The 12477-nt window shown below is 33.0% G+C and overlaps 1 protein-coding gene across 1 annotated transcript; it reads right to left on the reverse strand.

Annotated features, from left to right (window-relative positions):
• Positions 1 to 11124: 11124 nt before the first annotated feature.
• LOC131033810 (peamaclein-like) lies at positions 11125 to 11887 on the reverse strand. Its single transcript, XM_057965096.2, has 3 exons — positions 11808 to 11887; positions 11630 to 11684; positions 11125 to 11426 (listed from the first exon to the last, which is right to left on the reverse strand). The coding sequence occupies exons 1-3, from the start codon at positions 11871 to 11873 to the stop codon at positions 11248 to 11250; spliced, it is 300 nt and encodes a 99-aa protein (XP_057821079.2). The 5' UTR covers positions 11874 to 11887; the 3' UTR covers positions 11125 to 11247.
• Between the last annotated feature and the right edge of the window lie 590 nt (positions 11888 to 12477).

Below are 12477 nucleotides of genomic sequence, written 5' to 3' on the forward strand. Positions count from 1 at the left end.
TAAGAGTCAAGTGTCACTTACCTAGCACTATTGTAGCCACACTAGCATTAGTTGTATTGTTGCTTTCTATCTTACAACTTTTATCAAAACCATTAAATTGGATTTGAGGGTTCATCATAAGGAGAAGATCTTGACTTAGCAAGCATTTGGAAGAATAAAAATGCATCTCATTTGTAGGCCACTTGCAAATTTCTAAAATCTTTTTGTTAGAAATATGCCACATTCAACCAAAGGTATTGTCAATGTTTACTTTCAATTGAAGATCCCAAAATATGAAAGAATTGGTTGTGCTCAAACACTCTTTGTTCATGGTCGAGTATCAAGGGCCTTTGATTGAAGATGTTTGTGTAGCATCTATATGGAAATTTATTCCCTCCAACCAATGATGGAAATTGAAGGAATGACTAAAGTCCAAACTGAAAGATCCCAAAGAAATGAAAAGGAAACTTCAATGAATGCAAAGCTTTTAGAACACTTTAAAATCTTTGGAGGGAACATGCTAAAAAAGATACTTATTTTGTCGATTAGGCACATTAAGACATAGACTCTTCATTTCAGATGAGAACATAACACACAAAGTGACATATACATAAGGTGTCATATTCAAACCTTAGTTCTGAGAGAGTATTTGTAAAGGCCAAGCAAAGTTGCCAACTCAAATATTCCTGGGTCAATCGTTTTATATTTTTAGTGAGGATGGTATAATCTAGAACCTATCTTTACGGAATATGAAGGAGTAGATATAAACATGATCCATACATCAAGGAACTAGAAAAACACAAACTAAATAATAGCCACACATTTACTTATTGCACATAGTATTATCCATAATAACACCAAAGGCAGCAAAGGCACAATTTGTCATTCATACAAATAATACTAAGCCTAAAATGCAGATTACAATTTATGTAAATAATAAGGTCAGACTATTTCCTCCCTTTTCTAAAATACCACTTGAGAGATATCTTAAAGAGCCTAAAAGATTTGCATTCATGGAAGCTTGGAATTCATTGTCTAGAAGCTGAGAAGATGAGATCCGATCATAAAATTTGTCTTCCCCCAAAAATACGACCAAAATCATATACATATATAAAAATCCTAAATGACCTTTTATCAAATAATTGTATATGTGTTATTTATTAGTAGTTTATAAGGTAATGGTACTTTATGTTATGCTAAGTTAGTCTGTTTTATAAGATGTAATTGGTAGTTTCTAATGTAATGGTACTATATGCTTTAAATAGTTTGTTGCATTTTGTGTAAACTTTGCACCCAGTATTTGGTTAGGCTGAGACAATAGTGAGTTATGTATTGTTGATTTTGTAATGCTTTCGTACTAAATTACTAATACAAAAAGGTAAGTAATTTTTTAACCTTGCAAGTCCTCGATTTATGAATTTTCTAGTGATATTTCAATATGGATTACAATAGAGAGATAGAGAATTCTACGTAGGGAGAACAACTATATTAGATGTTGCGAATGAATGATGGTAACATAATGGAGCAAGTTTTATTTTCTTTTGTAGATAGTAAATTTTGTAACTAATATTGTATAAAGATTTTTAAAACTTATCACAATTGTGGATATCATAAGTTTAAGAATTAAAATATTTTAAATAAATATGTGTTAATTTTTAATTTTGTGTGATTTAACTATATGGTTGGTTTGCTTAGTAAGTGACCATAACCTTGAATGCATCAAAACTTAACTTTTCTATATGGAATCTATCCAATCCCATACTACAGAGAAAATTAGCATTACACTATAATTTGTCAACCACCAATTATCAATACCAAGAACACGCTAACACAAGTTAGGCCACTAATCATAGTCCTTATCTATTGGTCATCATTTTCCTACCTTTAATACTTGGGAAACCCATCTCTAACCTAAGGCATTTTACAAATTAATATTTCAAATCCCACTCTCATGTGAATGTCTTGTAGACCCCACCTTATGAAAATCCTTTATCCTCAAAAACTTTATGATTCAAATCATCCCTATTTTTTAGGGACTTTATACAAGGTCTAATCACAAAGGAAAAAATATACAACAAATATAAAAAAATTATATTCCATCTTACAATAATACTAATCCCATGCCATGTCTGAATATCTCATTTAGAATATGCTCATCCATCCAAAATACATCAAATCCATTCATTTCACCACCCATAAATGTCAAAAAAATCCCTTTCTCTTCCATGTACAACTCAAGGAGTCCTTTCATCCACAAAATTCTAATAACATAAAACACTACTCCTCCCTTATATCATCCAAACCAATCCATATATATGTTAAGAGAATTCTTAGTGTATTTCCATCAATGATAGATTTAAATTTTAAATCTTTATGATAGATATAATCATCATCATTATTATTTTTCAATAATAATTATGTTTTTACATATTTTTCTAAAAAACTATTTGATTTTTATTTTTACACTATCACATTGTTTTGTATTAAGATAAGCAGGGTTTACAGGGACCCAAATCCCAAAGTTAAAGAGTACAACAAAAATAAGTAGTCGCTAACCAGTCCATAACCAATCGCATAACAACCATAGAAACAAGGGCCAAGCCCATGCAAGAAAAAACAAAACAGAACAAGAGAAAACCTAAAACTCACTAGATCAAAGATTGCATCATCTCTAAATTCTTCTGAATCACCCTCTTGTTGATGTCCTCAAGATCATCTATTATGAACCTGGAGGTATTCTTCTCCTGGTTCTTGCTTCTAGTCCTCGTATAGGGGCCTTTGGTGGTTTGACATCTCGTACACTACAAGTTCGGCTCCTGGATTTTCTTCTTATGTTTGATGTCAGAAGAGGGAATACTGGTGGTGGAATGAGATCTTTGATTTGCTATCATCACATTTACCTTTTAATACCTTGAGCATTCTTATTCATGGCTTCCCTGCTGATATCCACTAGGTTCTTCAAATTACCCTTAATTTCTTCCAAGCTAATCTCCAACTGACCAATCCTTGATTCATGATTTGTTTTCATTGTCTTTACATCTTCAGTTAGTTCCTATCTCATTCAGAGAAGTTTATCCATATTTCTTGGCATGGGCGTCTCAGTGAAATTATTAATGACATCTTTAATTCCATCCTTTAAGAAATTAATCTCCTTACTGACCCAAAGAATGCAGTTATCCTGGATTTTGACAACGTTTCCAAGGAGAGTACCAAAATTGAAATCTTTTTGGGTATCCCCCGTTCCCCCTATTCAACATTAATTGGGATTCCAAGCTCTATTTCCTTCTCCTTTCCCTTGGTTTCCCCAGTTTTTCTAGTTTTAGACTTCTTCGTATTTGTTGGCCTTGAATCCTGTAATTTGCGGTTGGGGGTTTTATACTTAGTGACAACCCATCTAGGGTCTTTGTTTCTTTTGTCGCTTCCAATGCTAGGTGTAATATTTTGGGGGGGGGCCTCCTCTTGAGAGGGACAATATTATGAATCATCCAAGACATTTAGGTGTCGCCAGTCCATAGCCCTACTAGACTCTTCTTCATCCATCTTTGCATTTGACACATAATGAATAGCAGTGTTGGTCAGAGAGTTGGGGGGTTTAACTGCCGGTGAGGGTTTAACCCCATGATCCATAGCATATTCCATGATAACATGATTAGCCCCTCATGCAGAACAAGGTTTTCACCAATTTTGGCATGATTCACCAGGCTATTTTCAAGAGAAGATAATAGATAGAAAGGTAGAGAAATTCTTTTGTTGTGCCTAAAATGGTTTAATATCATAAAGTGGTAAGAGAAAATACTGACATAGCATCCATCAAGAGTAATATACCTCATAATCACTTCGGCCATCTCCAGCCAAAGTGATTGCAGGTCCTTCCTGTTATAGTTGTCATCCTCCATCTTTCACACCCTTTTCCTCTCGCTATCTTTGTCGAAGAAAGCAACAATGGCTTCTTTTGTCGCCTTCCATTCTTCGTAATTTTTTTTCCTTATATCTGCAAACTAGATATCTCCATGATGAAGGTTTCATCAATTCTAAACTCCACTCCAAATGCTGTGAAGATGCCTTTCTCCCAAACATTCACAATATCCTCTGCCACTTTCGGATCATTGCCATAGAGCATCTCAAGATACGACACAAGGCCCCCATAAGTAATCTTCGTCCATAGCTCTCTATTATTTTCCCATTTCTCGTAGGAGGCGGGATCCATCTGTTCTTGTCACCTCCCATGAGAAAATTACCTTCACAACAATGGAAACCAAACCAAAACCAGATACAAAAGAAGGATCTAGAAAACCTAGTTTTGGAATTCGAACAAAAATCCCACGAAAGATTATAATTCATTTGGTACTCTATCATCATTAATGTGACGAATGGCCAATGTATTCAGCATCCTTTCTCATCAGTTCACACAATCATCTTGGGAAAGTTTCCTTTCTCATCAACCGTCGTATGTTCACATAATCCACACCTATGTTTTCCAAGTGGTCTGCTAGCCTATTACCTGCCCAATAAACATGGGAGATCTTGAAATCATCCAATTTAGTAATCATGATATGGTACTCTTGAATTAAATTCTTGATAGTCCAGTTGGGCTCAGTTTTCTTACTCACACACCTGATGATATTTAGAGAATCACTCTCGAGCCAGAATTTTTTGAACCCTTCTCTGATTTCCATATGTAACCCAATGTAAGTAGCTTTAGCTTTGGCATAGTGGTTTGTCTGGGTGCCTAGTGGGAGTACCACTGTTGAAACAAGCCTTTTACACTATCACATTGATAAAAGATTCAGAATTTGGTAGTAAATTTATTTGAATAAATTTGTGTGAAGCTAACAACCCTAGAATAAGGATTGTGATACACATTTATCCTAATTAAAGGGTGTTATTTTTAGTTCTTATTCCAACTAGACCCATTTTCCATTTTTTAATTTACCTTGAGTTTTTTTTTTTTAAATTTCTAATACTACTTTTAAAACCTTAAACAAAACATCTACTATTTGAACAAGGCACTATAGTTTAAATCATCTCAAATTCTTGAAATTTATTGGATTTTTAATACAATCTTGTGATCTAGTGGTGCATATTACTCTTCTTGTTAATGTAAACGGGCTCGTAGATCTAAAGTTTAACTTAGAAATTTGTTACACTTTTAATGTATAATATTGGTTGTAACCATATTCTTTTTGTTAGGTGATTCTTATGATTATTTTTTATCAAATAGTCCAGCAACCCAAAATCATTAGAAAGGTGAAGAACCATAAGATTTGGTCATGTGGAAGGAACTAAAGGTCTTATTTTTATTTTATGACTAGTCCTGTTGAATTGAAATGATGACTCTAGAGAGAGTTTTCCCACCAACTTAGAGAATTTTATGTCTATATGGTACTATAAATGACAATTACTTAAAAATCAAAATTTTAACAAAAATATAGACAAACTATTTTATGCAGTTTCCATAATTTCTTGTTTGAAATTATTTGCATTCATTTAGATTTCTTAAGTGAAAATATTTCAAATATATTGTGGAGTAGACTCTCTTGAAAAGAGATCCACATTTTTCGTAACATCTCAAAATGTAACACCCCCACCTCACATATAGATAATGCAACTCCAATTATTACCTATTTTTCTTCAATAGATAGTTAGATAGATCATGGGATTATAAATGATATAATTTTATACCAATACTCTTGATATTCACTAGTAAACAAGATGAAAATTGATAGAAAATAATATGAATTGTTTTTTTGGTCTAACTATGCTTCCGAATGTGTTTGCTATGTGCAGGAAAGTTTAACATGGACTAAGGAAGAAATACATATTTCAAATCAGTTTCCTCTATGACAAGTTATAAGTTCAACTATTGTTTACCTAGAAGGAAATGGGGATTTATTATTAGATAAAAATGTGTTTATGAGGTTTATTAATGTGGGTCTTTACTGAGTGTTTTTGAGTCAATTACCATATTTTAAGTACAAAAATAGACCCCTAGGGTCTATACCCTTGAGATGGGAGCCTATTGGACAAGCAATAAAGGCCCTATACTTCATTTCACTCTCCAAAAGTCCTCATTAAGGTAAGTGACGAATTTGGAGGAAAGATGAGTTGTGGGTTCCAAACCCACCCCCCATACCTTATTTATGAGGGAAGATTGGGGAATGGGGTGTCCTAATTTTTGTTCCCCCTTAAATGAGGAAAAGACCTTATAGATGAAAGGATGAGAAGGTGACAAGTGTCACCTCCTCATCCAAGTTTTCCAAGTTAAACTCACTTATATGGAGTTTGTGAAGAGAGAATGGGATGTTACCAACTTCTCTATTTTGGAGAACCCTTGTTTGAGTTGAAAAAAAGAAGAGGATGTTGGAGGAAGGAGTCTTGAAAATGATGGTGGTGATCAAGAAGCATGGTCTTAGAGATAAGCCCTTCTCTTTTTTTTACTATCATGATTAAATTAGATAGAAAATTTCTTGTTGTGTTATTCTTGTTATTGTTTGGAAGACAAGGTAGGGAGAGTTCAATTAGTTGAGTAATATTCCTTGGGAGTATGTTCTCGGTAAATGGGTTTTGTAAATGAGTATTCTTCCTTGGAGCCAAAAATCAATTGGTAGTATTATCTTTCTTGGGGGTTTGGCTAGAGCCTAAGTGGTTTCATGATGCCGATAAGGTTGGGGGGAGAGAAAGTCTTATTTTTGTGCTTCTTTTTGTTTGCTAGTTGTTTATATGATTATTTTGAGATGAAAAAATTTTAAGAGATTGTTCCGTATGTTTACTTAAATATTTTCATTGTGTAATGAAAGAGAACATTTCATTCTACATCTGCATGTATGAACAAGTGCTTTATCCTTACCTTGAGTTGTTTAGTATTTATTGTTGTTGTAATACAAAACGCCATGGAAATGGTTATGCTATTGACTTCATTAATCTCTCTTAATATAAAAGGAGCTTGTAAATATCATTCTACCATCTTCTTATAGTTTGGTGCAAAAATGTGTGTAAAGCATGGGCATAAAGTTGTCCTGATCATTTATTCACTTTTGCATGAATAATTATCTTTCAATGTTCATTTTTTAAAATGCATTCGTTACTGATGTAAAAGTAAATTAAATTGCATTCTTTGTGTTAGGTTTATGCCAATGAAATAAACTTTACCCCTTACAAGTTATCCATTACCATATGTGAAAATAATAAACTAAAGGCATGTTCTTTCACATTCCCATATCCATCTAGTAAAAGTTTAAATAAATTGTTTGGTCTTCCTTTTCGTTGTTAGTGATTTGTTAGCAGATTAAAAATGTATATGTTCAGTAAGAAATAAAGGAAAGGAAAGAAAAACACTTGCAATAATATAAAATTATTTTGAAAGTAGATGTACCAATTCTTTTGAGAGCCTATTCGTCTCTTAATCACAATTGTTCTTGCATAAGTATCATTCAAAGTGAAGAATAAATAATTAGATGAGGGTTGTCATTGTCATTTGAATTGCAAAGAGGTAGCTTAAATCAGTAAAACCTAAATAGATAAGGGTGCATGAGTAGTTGAGTTAGTGTGAAGGCATGTTGTGAGGCATAGTATTAGGCTAATGATCCCGATGCTACGCATCAACTCTGGTTTGATTCTCACTAGGCTTACCACAAACCCTTTTTAAGGGCACATGAGTAACTTTGGTGTGAAGGTGTGTCGTGAGGCATAGTGTTATGATAATGATCCTGGTGCTACACATAAACCCCAGTTTGATTCTCACTAGGCTTACCACAAACCCTTTGAACCCGCATGGGTAGTGGAGTTGGCTTGGGCCATGGAATTGCTCCCCATTGGTTCTAGGTTTGACTCTTAGGCCCGGGCTTACCTAATGCACATGATTTGTGGGTAATTCCATGCATCCCTAGAGGATGTCTCGCCTCAGCTCCCTTGGGCGCCGGGTTAGGTTGCGGGTATACCTCTAGCGCAAAAAAATAAATAGATAGGGGGCAGTCAAATACAAGAGTTGTAGAAGTTACATATAGATTTATCTTTAACTCCTCCTAAGAAAGTTGTTAATATTAATTAGTTCATTAGTACTAAGAATTAAAATAATGGATTTCACGCCTATTTAAGGGGCTTTACTGGGTTAATTTGGCTTCTTTGGGGGATAAGGATGTTGTATGGGAGAAACCTTCAGAGGGATGGCGGAAGATCAACTTTGATGGTGTTTTGAAAGGGACCCCTGGACCATCAGGCACAAGTTTTATTGCTAGAGACTAGGATGGTAATATTGTGGCTATGGGGGCAAAAAATTTGGAAAATGGAATGAATAATTCTATGGAAGCATCATTACCTTTGGTAGCAGTTACACTTGGCAAGATGTTGGGATTCCAGAGAATACATTTAGAAGGGGACTTTTTTATTAGAATTCAAGCAATTATGAAGGGTAGTATTGATGCGTAGCACCTTCAAAATATAATATCTATAATAGTGGAAGAATTGGCAACCTTTCAAGACTTTTGTATTAGCCATGTGAGAAGATCAAGGAATGTGGAAGCAAACAAACTTTCTAATTAGACTTTAACATTTGATAAAGTTGATTAAATGCAAATGGAAGATTTCAAGTTTATATCGTTGGAAGAGGATGTTTGAATTCGCACTGATAGGTATAATGCTTTAATGAGACTGTATTTACTCTTTGTATTGTAAAGCATGTGAATTTCTACCAACCCAACTTGGAAGGGCGACAAAAGATGATGGGACAGTGCATTTAGATGCCCTTGGTTTTTTATTTTAGTGGCTATCTTTAATGAGGTTACTTCTTTGGTATTTTTCTCGAACTTTCAATAGTTTAGTGCAGAATTGTTTTCAAAGGAAGGTTGGTGGAAGGTGGTAACATTGTCAAAATAGAGTGCAATGGAGGCTAATTTCACATTGAAAACAAAGAAACAACTTTGCCTCTTTCTTGGTCTCATTTATAAAAGGTGGTTGATGAAGATGTTTTTGTTTAAGGATGAAAGATTAGTGAAGAGTGTGAAGATGATTTTGGGTGATACCTTTGGAGTTGTGAGTCACAAATACAAAACCCACATGCATGTATATTCACTCATTATGGCGTGGGGTTTGGATTTGGAAATTTCTACTAAACCGGTCAAAAAGGTGATGGAAGCCATAGTTCCTAAAAAATACCATTTGGGTATTGGAATCGATCATTGAATGGGCAGTTCCTATTGTTATTTTTTATTTGTGTGAATGAATTGAGAACTTTCATCAAGCAGTTTCGAGGAATTACATCCCTTTTGTAAGGTGGTAGGAAGATGGTACAAAGGCATGATTCAGAGAGGAGGCAAGAAGGGGATGGCAAGCTTTGATGGTGTTCATACAATTGATGGAGGTTGACACAATGCTCCAACAAGCAATTGAGGAGGTGAGAACAATGGAATGTACGAGGCTGCAATCGAGGAAGAGAAAGTCTACCAGTCATCTCAATCTAACTTTGGGCTATATAGTATCTGACAGAACAATCAATATACATTTAATTCCTTTATAAAAAAAATCTATAATTTAAAGATATATGTATAAAATGTGAAAAGTAATATTGTGGAAATTCTTTTATAATAATTATCCTTTTAAAAGGAATGTAAAATTGTACGTTTGGTTTTATTTCTAATCTTTTTGTTTTACTCTTTAATTCCTTCTTCGAAGTGGAAACTAAATTATAAAGTTAGAAAGAAAAAAAAACAAATAAAGTAAAAGTAATTTTTCTTAGAGGATAATCTCTTAATATAAAATAAAATAAAAAGAAATTATTGATTCTATATTTAAAATGATGTTTGAAAATTTTTAAATTAGGAATATCTATAAATAAAAATACTATAATTAATATGATTATTTTATGATGATTTCTTTTATAGCAATTTAATAAAAGAGTATCCATATATAAGATATACTAATGATTATTTTTTAGTATTTGTGTTGACATAATAAAATAATAATAATTATTATAAAGCAAAGTACAACTAACTCTTGAATAGATAGAATGCTTGTAGAGATTACAAGATATTATAATAATAACAACAACATTTGATCTTATTGTATTTAAAAATATGTCTATTTTAATTAACCTATGTTAACCTATCATCATACTTACATATAGTTTGTTTATTGATGGTTAAATTGTTCTTTACTTAAGTCTCACACTTGAATAAGTAAATGCATAAATCATGAGCCATAAGACATAAGTAGGTCTTTATATTCCTAAGGTTAGGGATGAAAATAAATTGTTATTATTTAAATCCATTTTATGGAGGCTAATATGATTTTAAATGTGTTAAGGGAATCCAAACAATTGATAGGTACTAGATTAAATATATTTTGTTGGACCCTTGTCAAAATATTATAATAAAATATGTAATTAAATTATTTAAGAGAGTTAGGGTAATTTAATCATGTTGATCAATGGTTCAAGTCAAAGTGATTAATGTGATGTATTGTGGATTATAAAATTGAATCAAAAGGTTGGTATTAAAAGTCAATTAGGATTGACTCGTCAAGTTGTCTTCAAGGGGTTTTGAATGAATTTGAGGAATTGATTATTTTGGGTCATGAAGAGTTTAACACTATATTAAATATTAAAAAATAACAATTTACAAAAAAAAAAAAAAATTAAAAAAGAACAATTTACAAATACCATGTTTTTTTTTTTGAATTATAGTAATAAATTCAAACATAACTTTTTAATTATATATTTTTAATATAAAATATATATTAAACTAGTGGTTTCATGATTTGTTCTTTTAATTGGGATTCTCTATCCAGTGATCAAGGCACTCAGATTTTGCATCTTATCCATCATAATAATGGTTGATCATTTTAATTCCTTTTCCATCATGGCAATGGTTGATCATTTTAATTCTTATGTGATCTTTAATATAGCTATGGATTCTTGAGGATGGTGGATGTGCAAGAAACCTCTTTGAATCTTTATTGTCTTGTTTTTTAAAGATAATTATGACAATTTGAAAATCTTTTATAATCTATTTAAACACGTTATTTAATATATTTTAATTCTTTTTAAAAGTTCCAAAAATGAAACAATCCAAACTTATTTTTCCTTCAGGGAACTCTTATTGAAATGCCCAAGATTGAGCACAGACTAGAAATAAACAATAGGTATTAAATATCTGTTTAGTAGAAGACAATACATATGAATCTGCTTGGAAATGTCTAATGACAGATCCACATAATTTATTTTAGCATCTTCCATAACAACACTAAACCAGAAGAAATAAAAAGAGCAAGTTTCACTCATGGACATTTGGGTTTGCCTCTGTGGTTCTTCCTGTCTCTGTAACATGGGCATTCATCCTTATTACCATAATGCCCACTTGGAACACAGTTGCACTTCGTACAGCAATCGTTGCAGTACTTTAAGCAACGTTTTAGACGAGCATACTCGCACCTGACATTGCATTTATCCTTGCACTCTGTAAACACCAACAATCAAGTTTTCATACTCCATTAAACATCTTCTCAACACCAACAATCACTTTTTCATACTCCATTAAACATCTTTCTCAAAATATGTAAAATCGTGATGGGTAAAATTCTCTTTCAGAATTTACAAGCAATAGTACGTGCTGGCTGGTTTGAAACCCTAAACAAAAAAGAAACAGATGAGAACACTTACCTTTTTCAGTTAGTTTTGGTGGAGGGGCCATCGCTGGGCCAACCGTTGCTGCAGTCTGTGTGTATAACAACGATATAAGCAAATATGTTAGTGTAATAATATCATTACATGTGAAAAAGAAGAAAATCTTGGTGTGGAAGAAGCAAAGAAAAGAAATGAAGTGGAATGGAATACAGACTTGTAATGGAAGAGCGAGAAGAAGAGCCAACAAGAGGCAGAGGTATATTGCTTTCTTCATCTCCATTATTATTGCGGAATCAGAATTGCTTGTTAATATTTGTTGGGTTTCCTATGTAATTATAGGGTCTTGAGGGCTGTATTAGAGTTCTGCATCATGGGGCGAGATTACGTTAGGCAAAACTGGGGAAGTTTCATTTGATGTAAATTCGATTGAGAAGGGAAACGCTCATGGCTGGCCACCTATGTAGATTTTGAGCTGTCACGTAATTGGAAGGTGTGCAGAGATATTAAGTTACAATATTTTTCATTCATTGCTGCCCTTCATTAGTGGCGTATTGAAGTTTGAAACGTTTTTAGGTAGTGGCGTAGTTAAACCTTTTCGGTGGAGTGAGTCAAATTATGGAGTGTTGTTTATATAGACAGGCTCATATAGTGATTGTTTTGACTTTTTTTCACATGGCTCACGGTGCTTGCTACCTATCAATTACTCAATTATTAAACACTAGTTGAAGAATAACACTACATTTTTCAAAGTCTCTACATTCAATTGCATTAATGTGTGGTTGACTTTTTTCACATGGCTCAGGGTGGTTGGTGGATTACTGATTATATATATCAATTCTAATATCAAATCTTTCTAATTGTATATATAGGAGAGGACCCAGTAG

This window comes from Cryptomeria japonica, chromosome 3 (assembly GCF_030272615.1).
Source record: "Cryptomeria japonica chromosome 3, Sugi_1.0, whole genome shotgun sequence".
NCBI lineage: Eukaryota > Viridiplantae > Streptophyta > Pinopsida > Cupressales > Cupressaceae > Cryptomeria > Cryptomeria japonica.

What these genes read in the sequence shown, in the direction of transcription:
- LOC131033810 (XM_057965096.2), bottom strand. Translation starts at nt 11,873, where the DNA reads ATGGAGATGAAGAAAGCAATATACCTCTGCCTCTTGTTGGCTCTTCTT. An exon ending in TTCTCGCTCTTCCATTACAA is followed by an intron (nt 11,685 to 11,807) that starts GTCTGTATTCCA and finishes TTATACACACAG; the next exon opens with ACTGCAGCAACGGTTGGCCC. An exon ending in ACCAAAACTAACTGAAAAAG is followed by an intron (nt 11,427 to 11,629) that starts GTAAGTGTTCTC and finishes TGGTGTTTACAG; the next exon opens with AGTGCAAGGATAAATGCAAT.